The sequence below is a fragment of the Crocodylus siamensis genome, chromosome 5, assembly GCF_052110815.1.
Source record: "Crocodylus siamensis isolate JL-2025a chromosome 5, ASM5211081v1, whole genome shotgun sequence".
Lineage (NCBI taxonomy): Eukaryota > Metazoa > Chordata > Crocodylia > Crocodylidae > Crocodylus > Crocodylus siamensis.
The window spans coordinates 17,716,368-17,742,923 of NC_143399.1; the positions used below are offsets into that span (position 1 = coordinate 17,716,368).

At 39.8% G+C, this 26,556-nt stretch overlaps 1 protein-coding gene and 1 long non-coding RNA gene across 2 annotated transcripts in view; one reads left to right on the top strand and one right to left on the bottom strand.

Moving 5' to 3' along the window:
- SGIP1 (SH3GL interacting endocytic adaptor 1) overlaps positions 1-14,699 on the top strand; it is a 162,638-nt gene extending 147,939 nt beyond the window's left edge. The window contains exons 19-25 of the mRNA XM_090049257.1: positions 3,580-3,691; positions 9,581-9,736; positions 10,320-10,452; positions 10,753-10,955; positions 12,102-12,166; positions 13,369-13,533; positions 14,570-14,699. Coding sequence (XP_089905383.1) covers positions 3,580-3,691; positions 9,581-9,736; positions 10,320-10,452; positions 10,753-10,955; positions 12,102-12,166; positions 13,369-13,533; positions 14,570-14,592 — 857 coding nt within the window. The 3' untranslated portion in view covers positions 14,593-14,699. The remainder of the gene's footprint in view (positions 1-3,579; positions 3,692-9,580; positions 9,737-10,319; positions 10,453-10,752; positions 10,956-12,101; positions 12,167-13,368; positions 13,534-14,569) is intronic.
- On the bottom strand, positions 746-26,488 carry LOC149863556 (uncharacterized). Its single transcript, XR_016442607.1, has 4 exons — positions 26,359-26,488; positions 19,616-19,730; positions 17,611-17,645; positions 746-2,261 (listed from the first exon to the last, which is right to left on the bottom strand). It is a non-coding gene; the product is annotated as an uncharacterized LOC149863556 (long non-coding RNA).
- Between the last annotated feature and the right edge of the window lie 68 nt (positions 26,489-26,556).

Below are 26,556 nucleotides of genomic sequence, written 5' to 3' on the forward strand. Positions count from 1 at the left end.
TTACAATTGATATTGGACAATTATGTTTGTCTAGAAGAGATTTTGACTTAAGCAGGGGGAGAAGCGGGTGTAAAATAGGTTTAAACACTAAGTTGTCTGACAAAAGTGTGAAAACCCGGCCACAAAAGGCAAAACTGGAGCATAAATGTGTTACTTGTTTGTAGAGATGCTAGACTAGATGCTGTGGTGAATATTTTAGAAACACATAGATGCACGTAGATGCATCCTTCTAAACCTGTTGCATATCTTCTCTTCAAAAAAAGTTACAGCAGACCCTTTTCTATATCAATGGAACAGAAATACCACACAAGTATTATAGTGTATTCCTTGCTTGACTATATTCAGTGATTCAGGGCATTCAGCCTCACAAACACGTTTGATCACTTCAGCTCTTTCCCAGTGAAGTTAACATGTTTGCTTTTCCTGGTTATTTTTTTTACTGGGTGGCAGCAGGGGGGTGGGGGAGATACTTTAATTATAGTGGCTCCAAGAGCCACTCTAAGTACAGCACCTGGAACGTCATGTGTATCAGTGTCCCCATACTGAAAAATGGTGGCAGGGGCGCTTTAACTAAAGCTCATTTGATAAGTTTTAGTTAAAGCACCCCGCCGCCATTTATCAATGCAGGGACATTGATGCACATGATGCTGGAGTCTGCTGGAGTGCAGTAATTACCATGCCCCAGCAGACTCAACTGAGTCTCCTCTGGCGTGCTGTAATTACAGTGCATCAAATCAGCCTCGAAGTACGCGTATAGGTGCCTATGCATTCTAAAATCAGAAAAGAGACTTGAGGCAAGTTGGAGAGTGGTTAGCGAATCCACCAGCACAAAGCTTCTTTGTTCTATACATGTGGTGCCTGCACACTCTGCGTTCTTAGTTCTCTGGACCGAGTACAGACATTCAAAAAGCCCCAAGTGGAACTGATCTAAGTTGCATAGTTTTCAGTAAGCAGCATAGTTTAGATGAGTAGCAAACAAAACATAGGCAGGGTGGTGGGGAGGGCAAATCTTAGATTGTTTCCCCATTTTTAAACTAGTCTATATGTGCCAAACTCCTGTTCTGTTATGGGTAGAGACCAGTTCGTGATCTCTTATACTGGTAAAAGTGTAATTTCTGTACTGGGCCCTGGATGAGAGGTAGATATCAAAGCACCTTTGGGTGTAGGGGGAAGAGGCCTGAAATTGCCCATTTCTGTTCCAGATTTCCCCTACTATTCCTATTTCTCTCTTTCTCTGAAATTTAAGTTAATATGCAGCATTAAGGACCAATGTCCCTTCTTTGGATGGTGCTTCATTTCTGCAGCAAAAAGCCACTTGTCTTCACATTACACTGTTTCAAGGCAGTGCTGTGTGTTTTTCTTAGTCTTCTGATTGCTGTAGCTCTGGTTGTTCAGTATGTTACCTCTGGATGAAAATCATCCAGGGATTTCCTGCTAGATTTACACTGGTAGCGGATAGATGAATGACACATTTTTAAATCTTTATTGCATTGAGGCTTTGGAAGTTCAAGTACACTGAATAGTGTTAGCAAATCACAGCAGCTTAGCAAGTGCCCTAGAAAATAAAATCCTATAAGGCTTGTTTAAAAAAATGTTAAAACATAGTCTTTTCTTTTAAAGCTATGTATATTGATTGTTCCTGAGAGATATTTAAAAAGGTCCGGAAGAGCAGAATGGAGAATTCACTTTCTGGCTCTAGCTATAGAAACCTTGCCTTCTTTCAAAAGCTGTGATGAACGCCTTTAATTCACACTGAAGTTAATGGGAATTGTCTGCGTGCTACTTTTGAAGCTGAGGCCTGCCCTGTTCTTAGCTGTAGAGCATCCTATTGATTTGTACATTCTATCATATGGATTGATGGGCTGAATGTGCATTTGGATTCCGAGATGGTGAATGAGGGGGGATGGGGCCTTAATCCATATTGTATCAAATCACATCATGTAGTGGTAAATGCCTACTAATTAATGTCATTCTAATCTGTTCAAACTTCTCTTAAGGGAGAAGCTAGGTCTTTGCCAAAACAATACTTGATGCACAAAGCAAATGTGCTGGAGAGATTCTTTCTGTTCTTGTTTTCATTAAAGAAGGCACCTCATTAGTTGTCTGCATTTGAAATATAGTATATAAATCTCCCACATGCCCATATTTGATTTCCATGCAAATCCAGTGGTTGTCTATTCTTCCAACATGTCTTTGTTGCACTTTTAGTCTTATTTCTTTCATGCTGAGATGGGATTCCTTTCAGAGAAACACGTTTGTTGCTAGGAAAGAAAAAAAATAATGGTTGCAAATAGGAAGTTAATTTATTTCAGTGCTGGCATAGATGTGCACTATGACTATTGCATAAAACATCATTTCACTTGCAAAGCACTACTAGAGCAAATGCCATGCTCTTCAATTGCTGATCCTCTCTACTTAATCTCATGTCTAACCCCTAAATTAGTTGCTGTGGATTAGTGTCCCTGAGTTTCACTTAAAATTCACAGCCTGTCATTGTTTTCACCTGAAACCATAAAATATCGTAGGCTTGCTTGTAACCAGGCTAGTCATGCTGAAGGGTTCACAAATCACTTAGGGGAAAACTGTATCCTTCCATGGCGTTGCCTGTATAGGGAGGAAGGAGAGGTCTTGATACTCCCAGAAGTGATCCTCAGTGGTCCTAATTCTGCAAAGAACTAAAGTAGGTGGCTAAATGTCTCCCTTTTCAGTGCTTGCACGTGCTTAAAGTTCGCTTTTTCAAAGTTCCTTTCATATAGTCCCAAGCACCGCTCACTTCAGGTATTTCAAGATCCAAAAGGAAGAGTGGTGCCAGATTTTCTGACGCGTGTCCCTCTGTACTGCCCCTTCTCTGTATTGGCCATGAGAACCTGCTGCAGCTGGGCAGGCAATTGCTCTCTGTACAAATCCCCACTTCAGACAGGGATGCAGCATTAGGTCTGGAGCAACAATTAACTAAGCCACAATTATCTGCTATCTAAGAAGGGAAGAATGGCAGACTGCAGCGTGCAAAACACCCACAGAGAGGGCTACTGTCAGGTGTTGGTGGGGAGAGGCAAGAGCTGCAGAACCAATCTCGTCTTGGGAATGGATGTATAAGTTTGTGTTTCCCAGCAGACATGAAACAAAAAGGATCATCAATGCAAACTGATGGCAAATGTTTTACTGTGTATGTGGATAGACTGGCAAAAGAAGAACAGAGGAAACTACCCAGCCTTCCTTCTGGGGACCCAGAAGTGTACTGCACAAACTGTCATGCAAAGACTGCCTTATTCAAAACGCGTCAAAGTTCCTACAGATATGTGCAACTTCTGGTATCTTCCTGTATGTTTAATATGCTGTTTAGAGTAGAAGAATATTAAGCTAGTTCAGTTGCTTAGAGAGTAGATGCATTAAATGCTATTCTGAAGTCCAAGGGTGGCGGGGGAGTTAGTGCTCATAAATAAAAGGAAAACACCAGATTTCACCTGTAATTATCAGTAAATGACTATTTATTCCCCCACCCATGGTGGTGTTGGTTTGAGCAGCTACAGTGTTCCTGTGTGTATGTAATGAGTGGAAGTTTTTTTTCCTCTGTTGCAGGCTCTTCTAGGGGACCCAGTCCTTTAACGATGGGGGCACAGGACACTCTCCCTGTAGCAGCAGCATTCACAGAAACGGTTAATGCATACTTCAAAGGAGCAGACCCTAACAAGTAGGTAGCCATACATAGTGGAACAATCCATCTTCAAGTTCAAATTGAGTATTTTATTAACCCACTATTTCTAGGGGTCCTTAAGGACTTAGTGACCTACATGAACATCCAGCATCATGTGTAAATTGAGACAATAGAAATTTACGTTTGGTATTAGAAGCAACTTTCTCACTTTGAGGGTGATGACACATTGGAACAGGCTACCCAGAGAGGTTCTGGACTCTCCATCCTTAGAAATTTTTAATGGCAAGTTAGATACTTGACTAAGATGGTTTAGTCAAGCATATTCCTGCCTTGAGCAGGGGGTTGGAAAAGATGACCTCCAGAGGTCCCTCTAAGCCCTACTTTTCTGTGATTCTTGTTATTGTCCATACCATGAGATACTACTTCTGTTGCTTTAATTTCCCTAAATGTAGCGCACAATTTTTCTTAAGTTTGGGAGATCATTTCTAGTCCCAATAAAAGGCTAGTTGGAATTTAGAACGGTGGAGCAGAAAATTCGTTTCGATTTTTCCAGTCACAGCATTGACTGTTGTCCCTCTTCAGCTTCTCATTCAGCCTTATGTCTGTTTCTGTCTCTGCCAAGCACTTGAGCAGTGGCGCACTAGAAAGAAGTTTGGGAATGTTTGGCGGATGCTTTTTCAAAGCAAAAAGCTTTTGTGTAGCATCAACTGCCATTCCTTAACAGGCTAAAGAGTCAGTCCAGCTGGGAGCTCGTGGGTCCTGCAGTTAGTCTGGTTCTGTTTGTTTCTGGAAATGCAAATCAAATGCAAAGTGAGAAGAAGAAAAGAAAGAATCAAAAAAGTTAGTAAACTGTAACTTCTCTCTCCAATGCTTGCAGTTTAGTTTCTGGAATACTACAAGCAAAACACATGGCACACAACCTCATTAACCACTATGTCCAGGCAGCCATGTGTTACAATCAGACTGCTAAGGATTTTTTTATAATTAGCCTCTCTTGTCCTAGGAAGAAACTAGAGTGTTAGACAGAAAAAGAAAAGGGGGGGGAATGAAATTGGAAAAGACGTAAGCTACATGCTGGTGGTGGGAGATGATGGGAACACTGGATTCACATCTCAAGAATTGCTCAGCAGTTGCACTGGCCATGGAGTCAGTGACATCATGGTGTTCTCTCATTTCATCTGGTACCATAAAAACATCTTTGAAGATCAAGGAAATTATCAGTGATTGCAGGCTCCTGGATCTCACTATGTGGTGGTTGCCAGGATGGAAAGCTGGTGAATAGTACTGGTAGTGGCAGTCTGAGCTTGCTGCTTTGATCACTTGTATGGGTAAACAAATACTCCACAAAACATAATAGCCAGAGGTAATGCAGCAGCTTTCTGCTGGTCCATGTATGGCTGCTGCTTTTCATTTTAAGAAAGTCCTTTCTGTTGTTCTGACAGTATTGTAGCTTCATTGGAATTGTTGAAAAGTCCCAATCCTTCAGTTGTTTAACAAATACAGTTTATGTAATGTATCTAACTGTTCTGTAACAGTTTAAGACAGCTTCTAAATAAGCATGTTTATTGGTGACCTCTTTAATCCACATAAAGCATTTTCAGGATTTTGCTTAGAAAGAGTTTAATGCAAGAGAGATAAATGGGAAGCTTCTTTAAGTTCTCTTAATAGTATGAATTATATGGATGAGTTTTTTAATCTATTCATATGTATTCATCTCCATTAATTTGCAATCCTAATTATAAAAAATGCCTCCTATAAATAGGAAATAATGTTTCCTATTAATATCCCATTAAGGGATATTCATAAGTTAGAGATGCACAGCTAAAATGCACAGAGATGCACAATCCTCTTGTAAGAACTTTGATTTGCAAATACTAGAAAAAATGTCTGTTTTTTCCATACCTACACTAATATGAACCTCTGTTCCTCCAATATGGCAGGGTCTACCTGTTGCCTTCTGAAAATTATTTTTATTTGAAAGCTGCATCTGGTAATCAAGGAATTTAAGCATAGTGACATAGAGAAACCAAAAAAGGTCTTTAAGTTTTAGAAGGGGAGGAATATAATATACATTGGTATATATTGCATATATATACATATTGTGTGTGTGTGTGTGTGTGTGTGTATATGTGTGTGTGTGTATGTGTGTATATATATATATATATAATATATATAATATGTAATATATACCTGTATGTGTGTATATATTATAGACTGCAGATTGCATGTATATTTCTCACCTTCCCTGCTTTCTGGATAATCCTTTTTGAAAGTCTGACTTCATGCTAACTAGGGTAGCTCTACTAGCTTCTAACACAGGTGTATTTTTCATCTGGGAGTACCTGGGGCTAAATTCTGTTCCAGTTTAGGCTGGATTTGCACGACTGTTTTTCAGGGCTATGCACATACCAGAACTGACTTCGCCTCTATTTCCTGCATCACAGACAACTACAGAGAAATAAATGGTTGCAAATATAAGGACTACCTTTGGTGCCTATGGCTGATTTGTACAGATATGCAGAGAAAATGTTATTGTATTATAGGTCCGTGTGAGAAAGGGGAAAAAGGGCTATACTGTAAGCTTTACTCAGTAGTTACTGATTTTTGTTTCAACTCAGCCCTCATATTCCTAAAAACCCTTTAGAGTCCTTAGAGAAGCTCTTCTGTGTTTGAACAAGAATGCTTAGCTCCTGTGTAGAAACCTTCATCCCTGGAACTTGTCTTCCTTTGTAAAAGATGTTAAGTCTCATCGTTCTCATTTTACAAATGTCAAAGCCAAGGCATAGAGAGGGAAAGTAGCTCAGTAGCCCAGCTTCCTGACTTCCAGTCCAGTATCCACTGGACACTGCTCAGCATCTCTCAGCCTGTAGCTAATAGTCAGAAGTTTATGGCACTAAATATCAGTTTACACTTCAAGACTGCATGTAAACATGAGTCATGTTGGTATATCTGGGGCCATCTCCTTGCCAGAGTATCCTGAGACCCCTTTGTCACCGATTGGAGAGAAAAGGTCTATGCATTCAGTGATCTTGTGCAGTACCCAAAACAATTTCTCTGCATCATACACATGCAGGGGTAGATCAACGGGCTGTGCTGGGTATGGTCACATCCTCCTTCAACAGTGTAGTTCACCAGCTGGCTCCAGTATCCTGCAGCCACAGGCATCTGTAGGTCCCCTGCAAAGTCCAAGGCATAGCTGGAGCCCCAGGCTGGTGAGGGAATTCCTGGGGTGACCAAGTAGATGAAAAAGGCAGGGGGAACAGGGACTCACCTGCCAGTGCCACTGTCCCCTGCTGAGCCCAGCATCCTGTACAGTCGCATCTGGCAGACTCTAGGAGGAGTGCGCCTAAGTTCTCCTCCTCCCCCAGGTCAACTGGGGACAGTACCCCCTCCTTATGCCCAGAGCAACCCCTCTGGATGGGGCAGGAGGATGGAAGGGAAGGTGAGGTGCTGCTGAATGGTGGAGTGCTCCGAGGAGAATGGAGAGGTGAGGGGTGGGAGAGATGTACCTGCTTTGGGGACTCGGTCTCTGGTAGCTGCTACCACAGTGCACTCTGCCTGCAGCCTCCCCTGTAATGCCATTCTCATTGCTCATGTCCTTCTATATTTTAAGCCCTAGATTCACCTGTGCACCTGTATATCTGAAGTGAGCTACATTTTTACCTCTAAGTCAGGCACCAGTGTAGCTGAGACTGATGTGAGGCTATTCTAGCCTGGCTAGGGACTGAAACTACCTATGGTGTAAGATAGTGCAGCTTAAGCATGCTATGGAACCAATGGATGGCCTGGAACAAACAAAGCACACTGCATTCCTGGCTGTCCCCTGTAAGGCAGCTTTATGGCTGCTTTCTACTGGTAAGATTACATACCTGAATGTTTCAGTGTGATGATATTAAAATCTGCAGCCCAAAACATTGCATTAATGTTCCACTGTAGCTTTTCTCTGCTGTGAATCTCTTCCAGTTATATTCACAATATAACTTTGGTACATTACTCAGAAATAGTCTGTGAGCTGAGCTATATTCCAGTGCATTGATACTAATCATTTTACTGCATGTTATTAATATAGAAAGGCTGAAGATCTTAAAATGATATAGGATTGTAGTTTGGAGATTTTGTATTCTGAAGTGACGCTTCTGGTCTTGAAAATAAGTTGTTACTACTGCTTTCATACTAGGCTGTGTGTTCTCCTTCTGTGTTGCTGTTCATGGGTCAGCCTTGAGCGAAAAAGAATGTGATCACTGACAACATTACTAGAAAAAGGAAATGCAAATGGCAAAAATCAGTCCTGGGGTTTCCAACTGGTCTACAGGTTGTGTCCAGAGTATACTCCACCCATGGCTCCCTGTTTGATGGAACTGGGCTCTTCTAGCAGTACTGAAATACTGCAACCTACAGCTTTATTATTCAGTATGTTGATGCTGGCATAAATTTTGTCAGCATGGGCATCAACCCTAGCGGAAGCAGGAGCACATTGTATAATCTAATTATATATGTGAATATACAAATGTGGCACCAGAAAGCACTGACTGGAAAGCATAAAGCTCAGACATGGTGTGACAATTGGATATTTTTCTTCAGCAAGTTTTCTCCGTGACTTCCCCCCACCCCCTAACACTCTGGCTGCCAATAAACATGCTTTCTTATATTGACAGTATTTCTCAGAGTGACTATTCCTGCATTTTGGACATTCACTACATTTGGATTGCATTATTATTGAGGCCAATGTAGTTTTCCAGGGCTGTTTCTTCAGCTCTGTTGAAAGTTAGGACCCCTTACTGTCAGTTGCCCAAATACAAAGACACAGACAAATATTTTTTCTCTGTTGTAATGTATTAGGAACTTGCCTTGACATTCAGTTATGGTGAAGTATTGCCATAACAAATGTAACATTTCAAAAGAACAAAAAATCATCGATGAAAGGGACCCCAAAGGTCCCTTTGGGGACCAGGCATCTTGCAACTGAGATGTCAGCTTGAATTTATGGTGGATGTTGTGGCCTCTCCTCAGATGGCTGTCAGCTCCCCATATGTCATAGTTGTGGAGGAAGCCTGGTCCTTTTAAGGAGGAAATCCTAACCAATCCCTCTTTGAGTGGAAATGACCAGCAGGCCTAATCCTCCTGGTGTCTGCTGGGGAGAGGGATGAGATTCTTCCAACCTCCTTTTTATGTTTTTGTTCCCTTTTTTTCTTTTCCCTTTTTTCCAGGGAAGCCATTCTTTTGTCTCTCCTCCTCCCCTCTCTTCTGGTCCAGAACTGATTTTGGGGTCCTAGCTACATTTTCCCTTGCCTTGTGAGGTTGCCTGTTCATGTGTCAGTGGGGTGGGGAACTTTTTGCCCTAAGCTCTTTCCTTTTACTCCATGATCCATTAGAAGAAGCTAAGCTGAAGCTGCCGATAGGAAGGGTGTTAGTGACTGCCCTTGCTTCTACTCTCCCTTACTTCTTCAACAAGCAGAGGCAGTACAAGGGGATCAGGGAGAAGCTAGAAGAAAACCTGCTTCTGCATCCACAAGATAGTAGCAGCTATCACCAGAGTGAGAAACTGCAGGAAAAATGCAAATGAAAAATTTCTAATTATCTTGGATGCAGGGTAGTTGGGACTGCCCTGGCCAGAATTGTATTGAACTGTAGCAACTGGACAGTTAGGTTTGTCAATACTACTATTGAAATGACAACTGCTTTCCAAAAGTAAATCCGGAGGCATTCATACAAAGATCATGTTTTCTATTTGTTGCCCAAATACCAACAGTTTTCTACATTTAGGCTAATTCTGTTTTAGGAACAAGTAGATTTGCTTTCCCTTATAATAGGCAAGAAATGAAATGTCACTTCTCCATCATGCCTGACTTGATTCAGATGAATTTCCTGAGCTATATTTTGAACTGCTTTCTTTCTTTGCCCCCCTTATCTCCTTTTATTTTGAAGATGCATAGTGAAGATAACTGGAGAAATGGTGCTGTCATTTCCTGCGGGAATTACCAGACATTTTGCCAATAATCCAGCTCCATCTGTTCTAACTTTTCGTGTGATAAATTACAACAGGTTAGAACATGTCCTGCCAAATCCTCAACTTCTCTGCTGGTAAATATGATTTTAAATACACTTTTTAGAGACTTAGAAATGCTTCTGTAAAGATGACTTGGAGGAAAGAGTTCAACCTAGATTCTACAGTAGTTAAGTGCTTGGGTGTCTGGGCATTTTGTGGGGTATTCAGAAGTGCCTATCTGCATCTTTAGATGACCAAATGGCTTGCAGATTTACACTAAGATGAGTTCCTAACTGCTTGGGTTATTTTTGAAAATAAGACTTTGGAGTCCGTGTCTCTTAGACACTTTTGAAAGTGTTACCTTCAGGCCCACAGTTGGCAATGCAGCAATGCTGGCTGGCACTAAAGGTTTCTAGGGGAAGTGGATAGTAAGTTCTTAACAGAAGTTGTTCACACTGTGCCTCACTGGCCAGTGCTTTGTACATCCATGGAGATAATAGCACTTGAAGTAAACATCAAGGTTTCTTGAACTAGTAAAAGTGATTTGGATTTTTTTTTTTTTGTAAATGGAGAACTAAGCCTCATTATATTACTGTATATACTAAATCTTACTTTCTTTGATCACATCAGTTTATGCTTCTGTTTATGAAAAGAGCTAATTGTCTCCCCTTTCTGTAGTGACAGTACACAGACTGATGCCAATACAAAGGAATTCTGGGTAAACATGCCAAATCTGATGACTCATCTAAAGAAAGTGTCTGAGCAGAAACCACAAGCTACATATTACAATGTGGACATGCTCAAATATCAGGTATTTTGCTTTTTTGCAAAATAAAGCTCTGTCAGAATGGTTTTTAGTACATTAAGAGTTAATATAACAAGTTTCTCTGGCACAGAAGAGTAAATAACGTGAAATATACTGCTGCTTAGAGGAATTACAGCGAGTTTTACACTGGTGCTACCTTCTGTGTCACTAAACTGGCTGTACAAACTTACTCTGAACATGCAAGGAATTACCAACTCTAACACCAATAAAGATTATCATATGTGTAAAAGCAAATTTCTCCCTCCACCCCCATGAGAACTAATGCCTTTTCTGTCATTTTGTAAGGTATCTGCCCAGGGTATTCAGTCTACTCCATTAAACCTTGCAGTGAACTGGCGGTGTGAATCTACAAGTACTGATCTTCGCATCGACTACAAATATAATACAGAAGCAATGACTACACCAGTAGCTCTGAACAATGTCCAGTTCCTTGTTCCCATAGATGGAGGAGTAACAAAACTTCAAGCTGTGCTTCCACCTGCAGTTTGGTATGAAATTATAATATAACAAAGCTGTCCTCTATTATTTACCATCTCTGTCACTTTCCTGCTTATAATAGTGTTTCATCCCGGATAGGTACAGGGGCATGCTGCTATTTATGAACCTCCAGGTGAGACACTGGAGACATCAGTAGGGCTATCAGAATCTGCAGAAGGATTTGGGGGGGGCAGCATTCGTAGCAAGACAAGATGTGAAACACCACTCTGATTGCTAGGAAACTGAGGCACAGGGTGGGAAAGTTAATGTGTGAGAGCAGGTCAGTGGCAGAGCTGGGAGTTGCACCCTGGTCCCCTGAGTTTCTCAGCCCTGTGCTGTACCCACAAACACTATTGCCTTTCAGTACAGAACTGCTGTCTTCCCCAGCTCAGACCCTTGTGTTAGGTGCTGTGTTAGTAACTTTAACTGGGGCTGTTTAAGTAAACAGTAGAGAAGGGGCTCTCTCCATAGCCATCGTTCACATAGGATACCCTGAGAAGCAGGGTCAGTCTCACGCAGTTACACTGTAGTCCTCATACCAGTGCTTTGGCATTGATATTCATCCATAGATTTGACAGCATTTCACATTCACAAGCAGGTACTGTTATAGCTGGGAAATCAGGTGCAGAGACTTTGATTTGCTTGGCATCACAGAGCAAAGCATTGAACTAGCTGGGAATACAGCTCAAAACTCTAGAGAATCTGGTCCCTATCTGCTGTCCCACACCACTGGTTTGTTGTTAGTATTTTAATTTAAATTTAATTATTTGGATTAATTCAACATGAATTCAACAGGTAACACATGAGTGCCAGAGATGCTGAGTTCACTACAGTTTCAAAAGAAAAGCAAAATTTGTGAGCTACAAGCTCAGGAGACTGAATTAGAAGGTTTCTTGTAGCACAACAAGGGTTGGGCAAGCAGGACACTGGCCCCAGGTGCTGAGTTTTGGGGGATTGCAAAAATGATGGCTGCTAGGGCTGCTGACACCAGTCCAGCCACCACAACTGTCACATCCACTGCTGCCGCCCAGAGAGCAGAAACTGCCCGTTACGCTTTTGAGTTTCCTTATTTCACATACCTGTCACTATTCAGGACTCCTCCACTACCCCCCCCCCCCCCGTCTCCTACATATGCATTTCTGTCCCTTTATTTTTAGGAATACTGAGCAGCAAAGAATATTGTGGAAGATCCCTGATATCTCTCAGAAATCAGAAAATGGAGGTAAGAATTACACTCAGTCAATTCTTACTGTAAATGGCTTAATTGCAGGCATTGAGTGGCTTGTCATCTCTGTGCACATGCATCAGCAAATCAATTCCTGCTGAAACTCTGTACCAGAGTATTATTTCATTGTCCAGGAGCTAATTAGCATTGTTAAATGTGAATAGGATCAGGATAACTGGGGCCTTTTTCAGTGTCATCCTTGCAGCACAAAGGGAACTTGGTAGTGGGCTTGGATTTTAATTTCATCAGACAAGTCAGGTGAGTTCTAAAGGAGAGAATCTTCTGTCCACAGAGGGTCCCCATACAGCATACCCGTATTGCTGCTTTCAGTCTGCAAGGTCACACCTTGAGCTGACTGCCTTTCCACATAACAGACATTTTTCACACTTGAATGTGATTTCTACGTGCTATGATATAGGTGAGGTGGAAAATATGCTGAGTATATCTTTTAGATTGGGGTAATCAGCCCATGGCATGGGTACCACAAGTGGTATTGGACAGCCTGTGTGTGTGTCAGGCAAACAGACTGGGGAGGTGACAGGCAGCACAGTGGCAGATAGGGCAGGAAGGCAAAAGCACTATTGGGAAGGGAGCACAGGGTAGAAAGCAGAAATCATAGCAGCATATCAGGCAGGGAACACAGGCCAGGAAGCAGAACAGAAGAATGGACAGGATAAGGGGATCAGAGTGGGACGGGGGGAAGAGGACGTGCTAATTTGTAAGGTTGTTGGCTAATCTGTGGCACATCTGCCAAAAAAAAAAATTGGCCCCCAGCGACTTAGGCTGCATTTATCCAGCAAATTTTCACTGCACTGTTCCAAGCAGGTTGCTTCCTAAGTTGGAAGCAGTCTAGACATCTCCGAGCAGCCCTTGAGATGGGTTGTTGGCACTGCTGAGTGATAGTGCCCATTAGTTCACTCCCAAATTAATGCAGTCATCTGCACAGCCATGGTTGTACTGCTTCCCACGAGGAGGCAGGCTGTCTTGAGCAGACCAGTGTGCTTGTGTGTACTGTTGCTGTACAGTGTACTTTTTGCCGTTTATATAACTTGGGGAACCAAATGTATCAATGGGCCCTTTCAAATAGTATTTCCTATTGCATTTGCTTGCAATTTAGGATTCTCTGTTTATAGTCCATCTCACAAGCAGCATGTGTTGTTCTCTTGTAATGATCTCCTTCTGGAATTTTTAATCCAAAGGTGTGGGTTCTTTGCTGGCAAGATTCCAGCTCTCTGAAGGACCAAGCAAACCTTCCCCATTGGTAGTGCAGTTTACCAGTGAAGGGAGCACTCTGTCCAGCTGTGACATTGAACTTGTTGGAGCAGGATACCGGTTTTCACTCATTAAAAAGAGATTTGCAGCAGGTAAGCATTTCATGAACTTCTCCTCGACTCTCTGGACTATACCAAGAAGTGTGCCAGGCACTAGCCATCTGCCACGCACCCTCCTCTGCAGGAAGGAAATATTTGCAAGAGGGTAGTTGGTATTTCTACTAAAATGGGTGGCCTTGGTGCTTACTTTGGTTACACATAGCGCTCTGATAAAAATTGCTTCTACAAAATACCTATTATGGTTTACTAAGAAATTCCCTTTTTTTCCTTTCATCAAAGTAAATATGAAGAAATTCCTCTCTAGGATTCATACTAAAAATGGGATTATTGTCAAATTATTACCTGTTTTTAAGTGAGTTTTAGAGCTTCATCAAGATTTCTTGGATCATTGCTCAGTTAGAAACTATGTCTACCAGGTGATCAGTTTTTATCCGGCCCTTTGGGAGCATACTTAACACTGTTCTCACTGTTTTTTTCAAATGGCTGACTCAGCTGTACACAGGCTATGACAAATTAAACATTAAAGAGCTATCATTGCTTTACCAAAAGACTTGAAGCTACAGGTAGCACTCAAGTCTCTACTAAGCGATAAGCCAGGCAGGTGCTTTAAGCATCATTAAGGGATCCACAGGAATTTTGCTGGCAGTGTCTTCCCAAGATATGAACTTAATAAAGGCATTTCTAAGTGAGCCTGACCCCCTTCCCTCCTTTCTCCTCTTTGTGGATAGTACCATCTGACTCTGGACCGTATGGAAGAATAGGAGGTGCAGGTAATCTGTTCCATTTAGCTTTCCCTTGGCACTGAGAGAATAAGTGCCTTTGTATGCTAATTTGGCATTTCATAAATGCATAGACAGATGCCTGGTCAAAAATACAACTGAAATGCAGATTTGTTCCAACTTCTAGTGTGAAATTTGGAGTAATTCCATTGAAGCCAATGAAGCAATGTCAAAGTAGAACTAGTGTGAGATCTGCACCACTGTTCATGCTCACTATGGCTCTAGTAACAAAACTGATGGGAGAAATTACATACTTAGTAACCTGTTGTTTTAACGTATTCTGTTTATAGGAAAATACTTGGCTGACAACTAATGGAAGCATATGCAAGTATATGGAAAATCCATATAACCAAGGACTGCTGTATATCGAACAGGTTTTATTTACAGTTTAAGGAAAATGAACTAAATCCTGCACTTGAGACATTTTTCTGTTGGAAGTGTCAGCAACTTTCAGCATTTTTTCCTCAGAAAACACTGTTTTGACCAGTCTTACAGTATTTACTTCTAGATGTAACATTGTTAATGGTTTTAAAATGTAATTATTGTATTTGTAAATTGTACTCATTCCAGTAAGGCTGTATTTTGGCAGTTAGACACCTGAGTTTTAGCATTTTACCATTCATGAAATGGATGTAATTTAAACTGTGGTATATAAATTTAATAGTAGTACTGTTGAATGGCACAATGCTTACAGAGGTAGATTACATTTTGTCAATATATAAGATTTAAATACAATACAGATAGCTGTTATAAAGGGGGTGCCTCATAAAAAAAAAAAAAAAAAGGTTGAGTAGAACCTGCAAACTGATCTACTTTTTCTTCAGTCCTTAGTATGTCTTAAAGTGATAAATTAAAAGCTCTATCTTCAGATGTTTAGCTGTAACTGCAAAACAATATTTCAGTAAATGTTGAAGTTTATGACTTATTCTACTTCAAAAGGCAAAACAGAAGAATCTCACTTAAAAACTTCATTTTTAAAGTCATAACAAAACAAAAAACCTTTCCAACAATGACCTTTTACTCCTATGCCCTGCAGATTAACTGTAAGAAATTCCAGTTACCATTAAACAAGTGTTGGACTCTTGGATTTTCCCCCAGTAGTCTGACACTTTACAGATGTGCAGATTATGAACTAAGCAGGCAGTTTAAGACGTTCAGTGATGACTTTGAGCCTACAGGCCTCCGAGCAGATCTAAAGTTACTGTATTAAATAGCATATTTTTCAACAACTGTTTCCTGTTTTGCAGTCCCGTCTGTAGGCTTGTTTGGCTACTTTTCTTTTTCTCTCTATTTTTTAACTATAAATAATATGCAGAATGCTTTATAGATTTGTAAGAAGAAGTTCCTTGTCCAAAGATCTTATCATTTAAGCAGGCAAAAACACAAATATATGGAAAAAGAATGCAAGATAATCCTGATATTTAGCTCTCGTTTGACATTTTTATTCACATATCTTGAAGTGTGTTGTGTAGGCGAATGGTTTATCTCTGTTTCACATGAGGGGAAACTGAGGTTTTGTTTTGCCTTGGGTAAAAGTGAGTCAGTGGCAAAGGCAAAAATAAAACTTGGTCTCCTAAATTTGTCTTGCCACAGGACATCTCTGCTTTGAGGAAAAAGCCTGAATGGTTACAATGGCCAGTTCAAATGTCTCAATGTTTGAAGGCTATTTCCTGTGCCTATAATGGAGTAAGCCAGTAGCACTAGTAGACAATTTTTAAAGTGCAACCAACCCTGTGTACACTTGAGTGCACAGCTTGTTAGTTCCATGACTTTGATTTGGTAATATTTTTTTAAGCTTGAAATGTAATATAAGCTAAGCAAAAAAGCTTTGGGCTGATGCATGAAATGGGATGACTAGTTACATAGTTGAGCAGTTAATTGGGCCTGTTTGTCCTTTTTGCCTGCACAAAACATGCGTTTGTACATGAAGATCTTGCATCAGAAAATGACTGTTCTTAGAGGGGGGAAAAAAATTTCTTGGAGGAAATGCACTATGAGAATAAAAAAGGCTATGTAACATGAGGCTGTTGCTAAAACTCTGGCTCTAAATATTTCCTCAAGGATCAGAAAAGCCAGTCCTAGTGTCGTAGGGCTACGCTTACTGTTCCTGTGGACCTGGGAACAGAATGGCAAGTCAAGAGTCTCTAGTGTGGATGCAAGATGTAAAATTTGCCTTGTTTATAGCATATTATTTTAGAGAAATATTATTTAAGTTTTGAAAACTTAAAAATGTGCAGTTTAATAGATGAATACACTGGTCTTCATGAGAAAACACGGTATTTTTGTTTTGACAGTTCTCTTCAGTTCTCTCACTCTTGCATGTGAGAGTATTAACTTCACAAATTTTCACGCCTGCTGTGGTGACTAGCTTTTGCTTTTACACTTTGTACTTTGAAAAGTCTTCAGATAAGAAGCACTTCTCATTGTGTATAAACTGTCAAATGAAAGATGGGCTGTAGAGCCAAACACTTCAGCCTGGAGGGAAGTTGGATTGTCTATGGCTCTGTGTAAAGGACAATTTAAAAACTATTTTTTAGTAAAAATTAATGTCATAGCCTACTGCTGGCAACATGGTGGTAGAATTTGTGATATTCATGGCATGATGGCTGAGAAGATGAAAAGCCAGTTTCTGTCTCATTTAAATAAAAGAATCTTGATGTGTTTAAAAAAAAAAAAAACTATTCAAAATAAATACTGAAGTTGTTCCGATATTGAGGTGCACAGATAACTAGAACCATGCATTACTTGTGGTGTTGGATATCCTGCAAGTGTTGGGATACTACTTATTTTACTCTCTCAGACGTTGGCAGCAAAAGGCTTACAAATATCACTTCAAGACAAAAAAAAATTACTGGCATGTATATCAACTCTATATGCTGAAAAGTGCTTATTAGCAGCAGATTTTTCAGAGTGCTTAAAAAATACAGAAAACGGGTTATTTTTAGAGCACATGTTAAACTTTACAGACTTCTAGATTAAACTGATTCAGAAATGTACTTGATAACCAACTTTCGTGCATGTTCACAAAAAGTTAAATATAAGAGTACGGGATAAAGTGCAATTAAATTTTGAAAATTCACATGTTTTCCTGGCATTTGGAAGTGAACATGACAATATTTCAAAAGGGAATATTGATCCAATAGTTTGATTTCTTCCTTCCCTCCTCCCCCCCTCAGTGATTAGAAATAGGGTTCTGTGTACTGTGTAAGCTATATCTATTTGAAAATATGAATTAAATATATGGCAAGTAATTTAAAATGAACAGCCTACAAGAAAAATATTAATTTGTTTTTTCATAATTGGTTCATAAAATATACTGTACATCACTTACCAATCCTTGCTTCAAGAGTGTGTCCATATTGCACTCTGGAAAAGAATGTGTTGGATTTTTTTATGCAAATATTGCAGGTAACATGCATCTCACTTTATTTTGAGAAGCCTTAGAATTTAATGTAAACACCAATTATGGCAGCTTTTTAAAATAATGTTGCCAAACAAAGACTAGTTCTACTTATGCTAGAAAAGGCACCCTAAAAATTCATGAAAGGACTACATGTCCATGCTGTACATGTACAACTTGGTAACTGAAGTAAAAATGCATGCATTCCCTGATGTGAACTGGATATGAGTAGACAAAAGTAGGATGCATAGGTACCTCTATACCAATATGCAGCACTATTTTAGAAGTAAAAAGTAGTAAATACTGCCATCTTTTATGAAAAAAGCTGTGTTCTTTTCAAGGAAACCCTCATGGTAAAAAATATCTTACGAAGACTGAATTGTAGCAAGGCTGAAACACAAGGTATTTCCATAGGGGAGAGTAAGTATGTCAAGTAACTGTAACTTTTTATCCAGAACTGACTGATGCTTGATTTAGTCAAATCTGGAATTGTGTCCATCACAACTAGTGAAACAGTTGTACCATGTCAGAAGGGCAATTCTATTCAAGAATGAACTGCATAGACTCAGCTCTGCTCTTCTGCCTCTGTTCTGCTCAATGTATCTCTGATTTTTTTTTATTTGTTTGAATGAGAGGTGGGTAGGTCCTGTTAGGACTATTCCCAGAAATGCCAAGAATGAATGCAAGTGTCCAAAGTAATCTAGTCTAGCACTTGTGTAGTCCCTGGATCTATTAACTTCAGAATCCTTAAATAATTTGTAGGCTTTGGGTAAGTGTACATTTGCACACATGTGCATGGTGATGCTGTAGGTGACGCTTAGATCAAATGGGCAGCAAATCTGGTGTTTGAATGCATACGTTCAGATGTGTGCATGCAGAGTATGAGAACAGCAAACCGAGCCCTACACAAGAATCCCTAAGAAGAACGTGCCTGTGAAAATGCACCAAAAATTATGAGGCAAGTTACAAGTCATCTTTCCTCAGAATAAAAATTTGGCAAGTATGTTTTAGTAAAGAAAGAGTGGGTAAATGTGCACCTGGCATCTTTGATGTACTCTGTCAGGCTCTACAGCCTGTTACTTTGGGCAACACCAGTGGAACATAAACATGGCTGCGGTGGCCAAATGAAGAAATTGCCCAATCTACCTGAATCTCCCAGTGGTGCAGAGCTACCATGGTATTCCTTCCCAGCCACTGTTGGAGACACATAGCCACAGTGTCCCTAAGCCTGCCTGCTTGATTCCCGGCTCCCAGAATAGGTCATGCTGGGAACTGATTTAAGATAGCCAGCCTTCAGATTGCTCTTACCCTTGGTTAACCCAGCCCCCATTTGTGCAGAGTATAGCACAGTACCTATGAGATGACTGTGTCCCTTCAACTGGGATAGTTTTCAAACCAGCAAATTGTTATAGGGCAGCTTTTCCAATATATTAATGTTAAACAGGGTTCTCTCTAGTATCACTTACTAGTGGTCTTCTCTGTTCTACGTATTTTCTACATTCCTTTGTCAGAAAAGTTCAGTCTACATTAATGAATTATTTCTTCTGTTCCTATCAGGGTCTCACTGTGGGGAAGGGGTAAAAAGATTCTCATCTAGGTTCAGCTCCTTTACCATGCAGGTCCCTTTCAATATGCATTTGGGGCAACTAGTGAAGTTTTTTAGTCTTCCACCAGTGGTGCTGTTTGGGGAGGAAGAGTTTAAATGTACTAGTTTCATGTTGATATTTGATTCTGGTGTGTGCCTTTCCTCATCCACTTGAGTGTAAGTAGATGCTAACAGCTCAGGATATATGGGTAGCATTTATGAGAGGTATCAGAGGCCAATGTTGAGCACCATCCACATAGAAGACTACAATAACATAATTCTACCACTTGATTCACACTTCTGCACTAGCTAATAGCATAAGTTTCCTCTTCCTGGCAGCAGAGCCATTACCTTGCAAATTCAAAAAAATTCAGATACTCCACAAGCCATCTCACAAGCCACTGTAATATGTAAAGATATGGATCTGTCTCATACAAGTGCTTTCTTCTTCTTATACACATGTTCCCTGGAGAAAAAGAGATGTATGAGTATAAAGTTAGAAAACTAAATCCTCCTAGCTTTTTGTAGTTAAGTAACATTCAATTTATACAAGCTATTCTTTAAGTTGGGGGCAAATGTAATATCTTGCCTAGAGGAGGACTGAAGTCATTTTATCTGGGAGTAGTTTAACAGTATTTGAATTGAGTGTTTTGGTTCAGCCTACTATGAACATTGTAGTCATTAGCAAAATTCAAATAAAAACAGGTCTGGATTTTTAGTTTTCCCCAAAATGTTTTTAATTTGGGCCTATTCCTTTTCCCCTGACAAATAAAATAGTATGTATAAATAGACCTTTATTGAAAACAATACACTCAACTGCTTTTCTCCACAAGTTTTCTCCTCCATTGTTTCTGATATGCTCTTTAAGACCCCAGGATTGCAAAATTTCAGTACAAGATTCCCATTGAGTTTAGAGGGAATTTTACTTCCAGCATTGCCATAGACATGGGTCTCTAGATCTTAATAAAGAAGAGATTAACTTTTTTTTTTTTTACTTTTCTTCTGTCTATTGCGAACATGTTTCTGCCACTAAAAAGCAAAAAGGGCTCTTTCTGGTTCACTACATAGTGGGAGCGGCCACACGAGATGCTAACTGTGCAGTAGCCTAATAACAATGCACAGCAGCGTGCCAGGCAAAAACAATGATATAATATGCTACTGTTCAGTAGTATTAGGCTACTGTGCAGTAAGTGTCACTAAAAACCCATGCACCAGCACTACTGTGCATTGATTTAGTAGTTGGTTAGCCAAGTACAAAAGTGAATGCACAGTAACTATGGCGCATTAATGAACGTGTAGATGTGCCACTGTGTACTATAGTACCATTTATCAGAATGGTGCCTGCTTAGAACCAGCTGCTGCTATGAAGTAATGAAGAACTAATCGTGTTATTCTTGGTGAAAGAATTGTAGTGTTTTGTTCTTTTCTCTCCCTCCAATACCATTTATCATCAGAGTATTCTTTTGGGGAAAGCCAAAGCTGAGGCCTAAACAATTTGGCTGTGGTATCATAATTCTCAAATAATCTATAGTTCTCTTTGTATAGGACTTTTTAGACCAATTTTCCACCTTGGCATATTTCTTATTATCTATCTAAAATCATTCAAAATTATGAAAAACTACCTTATAAAAGTGATAGATTTGGTGTTTATTTTTCTTCTTCAATATCACTCCCTCATTGTACAGCTTTTTGTTTCGAGGGTTCTTGCTGTAAAGATCCATCTTAAATTAAATTAACTTCCCTTTATATAACAAGTATAATGTGATGTACAAAATGTTTGCCACACATAGCCTTATAGAAAGGGGTTTTTGTTACAAATGGGTGTCTTCTGTATGCAGTCTAGACTCCTGAAATATTAGTGGGGTTTTTTTTAATTTATTCTTATCTGCAGCCTGACAGTTTTAGGTATACCTTATTACAGTTACATTCCAAAGTATAGACAGGAAAAAATGTCATTACGTGTTGTAATGTTAAGCTGAAAATCTAGTTCACCAAAATATTGTTTCTGTTTGCTAGAGACAGGACAAAAAGAAAAGCCCCTTTATAGGAGAGAATTTAGGTTGGGTTTTTTTTTCTGTTGCTTTCTGTGCATAGGAGGATGTAATACCTGCAGTCTGCTCTGCACAGCGGACATGGAAGAATGCCATTACAGTATGTAATTATGAAATTATATCTATCTGCACTTTTGACAATGAAGATCCAGCTATTTATCTCTTTGTTTGTATTAAAGTGAGCAGAAATAAATAATTAGGTATTTATTTAGCATCTCCAGTGTAATATCACTGGGGTTGCAATTAATTGTACTTGCAATCATGTGAATACACAAAAGTAAAGGACAGGCTCAAGTCCCTTAAGTGTTGCCCTTGAAAGTGAAAAATACCTTCATGTTTATTAAGTGTAATTCTGGACAAAATAAAACCAAATGGTCATGGCATTATGTTTAATTGTAGTGCTAATTTTGAAGAGCTGCACAAAAGCAGTCACTGGTGAAATGATCCTGTGTGAATGCTTTAATGGTGCTTTCTGAGATTCTTCCAGCAGGAGCATAGCATAAACAATCACTGGATCATTTTTATATCAGGCATTTTAAAATGGCTGGATTACAATCAAAGGTGTAATATTTTTAAGCAACCTGATAAGGACATTCTAAATATCTTTTAGTAGAAGTTTACAATGTAATATAAAAATGTGATGTTGGTTTTCAGACTTTTCATCTGAATTTTGTTCCTCAGTTTTACAGCAACTTGACATGGAGGTGCAGTCTCTATGCGTATGTGCGCTTCATGGACAAGTATGTCACAATTCTGCATGTACAGGGGAACTCTGAATAGCTTGACATTTTTCTAAATAGAGTACAAAATACTGCCACACTCAAATGTAGACTTGGGGAAACCAGAATACAGAATTCCTTCTCCCATTCTTTTGTTGTAATGGGCATTGTAACACACACACTTTTTTAAAATCTCCATTTTAAAGCTTTCCCTGACAGAAAGAGGTGATATCCAAATAATTGGTATATTTGCATAAGGATACTGCTGTCTCAAAAAGACTATTCCTTAGCCAAAATTCTTGTTTGTTTTCAAGCTTCCTAGGAAAATAAATCTTATGGAGATTGACTTTTTTTTTTTTTGCTTTAAAAATGTAAGGCAAGGGAACTCTCCTTGTATGACCGCCACTTTTATCTTTGGTGGGAGTGCAGATATTGCTGCTAAACAGTTTTTGCTTGAAAATTGCAAGTGTTAATGTGGTGATTTTGTTCAAAGGTTTACATATAAGCAGGACTTCACTACAGGCCAAGCAGTATGTGATCGAATCAACTTTAATGGAGGAGTTAGATTAACATTATTCTCCTGATTGAAATTTGACTGATGTATAAAAGAGATACTGCAGTTTAATTCTTAATTGAAATATGCAGTATTTTAAAACCATGCCTTTCTCCCCCCTTCTTTCCCCCCGCCTCCCCGGATACCTAAGAAAATGAACATAATACGGGTGTCTTATGTAAAGTTCAGGAATTTTGAAAGATGAAGAACATGCCTTTACTTTAGGTCAAAGAAATTCTATCTAAATGTTTGTTGTCATGGGGAGAGGGGGGTACATTGAGTCAAATTATTAAATTTAAGATGCAAAGCCCCAGTTGTGCAAATGTTTCTGGATTTGTCAATGGAATTTAACACATGACTAAACTTTAACCATATGTGGAAATATTTATGGGCATAGGCCCTATGTCTTATGTTGTTATAATGCCCATAATCTCCAAGCTAAACAACAGAAGTAGACTGGAATTCCCAGGATATTGCCCTATATTAAACTATATCATTTTAAAAAAAATACTTTGTGTATAAAGTATTTATAAATATTTGTGGATTAAGATACACAAGTATATTTTTAAGATTTAAGTTAAAAAGTTTAATGTCTGGCCTTTTTAGCCTACACATGCAATGAAATATACTATACCTTTAGTCTATGATGCCCTAGTTACTGCTTAGTCTGTGATGAAAACTTTGCTGCTTATCTAATGTTCTCAGAGAAAAATTGCAAAAGGTGCAAAGGTTTGCTGCATATGAAATACAGCAGCAAAACTTTGTATTGACCACTGGTAATATGAATGTTTTGTACTGATTTGTTGAAGATAATCATGAAAACATATTTTAAATGTTACTTGCCTTATAGATTAGGATACAAATATGTGGATATCATTTTTGTAAATAATGTTTTTTATAAATGTTTTTCTTTCATGGTTTTTTTTCCCAAACACCCATTTCACAAAATCCTGAATATGCAATTATTTACCATACATAATATTACAGCAAATAAATCCCCACTTCTGAACAAAGTTTATTAATTCTATACATAAGAATGAAATGAAATATCTGATTATGTTGTAATTTAAATGTGAGGATTTTTTTCTTGAAAATAAATGAAAACATGAAAATATGCTTTTTTGTTATCTTTTTGGGATCAGTTTTGTATTCAAGAGTAGCATTTCTATTGCAATTACACATTTGGACATGTGATAGGGGATTGGAACTAATCATCTTTCTTCCTTGAAACTGAAAATAATGGTCTGTCTACCAGGTACATATATATATTTATTTTAGTCCCTTTTCCTTGTTTATAATACTGAAGAATGACAAAATCTATAGTCCTGCCCTGTTTTTTCAATATGTAGCTGGTGTTGTGTAGAGTTTTTGGTAATATTTGCTTCTAAATAGAAATGATATACCATTTAGAAATATTCAGTTTTTACCTTGCATTTATTTAGACTTGATTTGAGTTGTAGGCAAGTATGCATCATTAATATGCATGTAACTTTTATTCAGAAAGGCTGCTGTGGTTGTCTTATGGAGGTAGAAACTGGTAAGGGTTCGTAGTTTCACAGTAGAAGGTGAAATACTATACATTACAGGAGGCACTAAATCCTGTTATGCATGAAAAATACAGTATAACTTCCTCAAAATTTTATAGCACATTCTGCGAAACAAATTTTCTGAGAGTGTGCAAATGAAATAATTTAAGTGTAGATGTTACAAATAGTCAAAAATGGGTCGGTCCTTTAAGAAATGTTGCATGCCATATAATAATTTTGTCCCTTTCTATCAATCTCAGTAAAAGAATAACATACTTCTTAATCAGTCTTTCCACACACTTAAAGCTCATTAGAATATTTTGTAAGGTTATCTTTGAATATTTAGGATTTTTGGTCACTCTTTCCCATTTTTCATAGCTAAAGGTTTCTCCTTAATTAGAGATCTCTGCTATTTTCCCGAAGTGGCCCATAACACCTATAAGGGCCCAGTGTACGTATGTGTGATATTGCCATGTTTACTGAGGATGCAGCATGCACATCTTGGTTGCTTTAATTCCTTATTGCTGGTTTGTGCTGGGCTGCTCCCCACAGGCAAAGGCCTTGAGACACTGGGCTCTACATTAACCAAGGCTTTGAGCTGCTAATTTTCTTTGTAATTTTTTAACCTTCCTCTCCATCCCCATTTCATTTCCCTGCTGCTCCCTTACACTGCCCTAGGCTTCTCGGTAATGGTTATGCCAGCTACAAAATGCACTGCCTTTGTGTCCTATGCTGCCCCTATATCATTCTCCTTGTCTGTCCAGAGTCCAGGCCTCCATGCGAAGCTCACCTACTCACAGGAAAGCAAGCATCGCTGCAGGAGCCAGAGCCAGGATGTGGGACAGGGACTTGCATGGAATCAGAGGGGGTGGTTTGTTGAGGGGCATGGATAGCATAGCTGAGCAGGCGTCGATCCAGGAAGGTGCAGTTACCCCCCTGCTGCCTCCCCCTGCCCCCTTGCAGATTCCCGCTCCACCCGAAATTTAACACCAAGTGCCTGGCAGGCGGCGGCATTTCTGGTCAGGCAGCAATGAGGGAGCTGGCTGACCGCATGGATCATTTATAATCTACCTGATTCCTTCTAAACTATTATTCCACAGCTGTTAAAACCCCTCTATCGTTTTTAATCATCTTGATGTTCCACGAATCAAGTCAGCCTTTCTTCTGAACTGCAGCTGTCTGATGGCTGCTCTTAGTAAGGTGGCTCCTACCTCACAGCCCTGCAGATTGCTTTTAAATCTAGCCAAAAACATTACTTCAGGTGTAGAAACGTTAATCCAGGTGAGCATTAACTCAGGTACAGAAATAACTTTCAGTGACGCATCGCGTGCTCTGCCAAAATGCTCAAGAAAGCTCGATTTTTCTCTTGTGCTTCTGAAAGGTGTGCATGTCTCATTAGTCCTGCAGCCATTACGATGACAACTCCTTTGGAGCTGTGCCTAGTCAGTTGTGTTTTTAGCCATAAGATACAATACGGCAAACAAAAGCACATGGCAGTAACGGTAGCCTCGTTTTTGCTCGGCTCTTAAACTGAGTGATAGGAAATTTAATCTTGCGGTGGCCAGAGGAAATGTTACAAGGACACACTGAAAGCAGACCTCAGGAAAACAGATGCCCCCATCAAGAACCGAGAGAAGCTGACTGCTGCCAGACTCCAACGGTTGCAGCACCTTTTGAGGTAAAGCATCTTGCCCTCAAAGTAGAGAACAGAGGAGAGGAAAGAAAAGAGGCATCCTAGCCTGCTCTGTCCTAAGAAAAGACCTGCATCTCCTGTTGACAGGTCTGTGGAACAGGGATTGGTCTCTTAGAGCACATCTATACACATGCGCTTTAATGCACATTAACATAAGTTAATGCGCGTTAAGCATCACTTTAAAAGTGCATACTTCAGTTAATGCGCATTAAACCAGGCTATTGCGCATTTTTCTAGTACCTCACAACGGAGGGTGCTTACAGGCATATGGTGCATCCGCGTAAATGTATTGGAGCAGAGTCAGTTAATCAAGTCTGCTCCACACCAGAGCTGACGTGCCCGGCGCTGTGTCTCATGCGTTCGTATAAACAGCAAAATGCTCGCCGGCGCTGAGAAAATGGCGGCAGTGCGCTTTTAAACTAAAACACCTTTAGTGCGTTTTAGACATGTAATTTGCCGTTGATACACGTGTGTGCACTGCAGCAGCAGGTTCTTTTAAAAATGCCCGGCAAACGTGGACAAACGCCTGGAGCCAGATTTAAAGCGTGTTACCTGAAGTGGAGGTGTAGACGCACCCTTGGGTCACCTCCAGCCCCTGGCGCGAGGGCCTGGGGCCGCTGCGCGCTCCTGAACTGAAACACCTCGGATACGTTTTAGCTCAAACGCGCCCCGCCGCCGTTGTGCCAGCGCGGCCGCGCGTTTCGCCATGGACACACGTTCCCGCGCCGCGCCGCAGGGCCCGGCCGTACT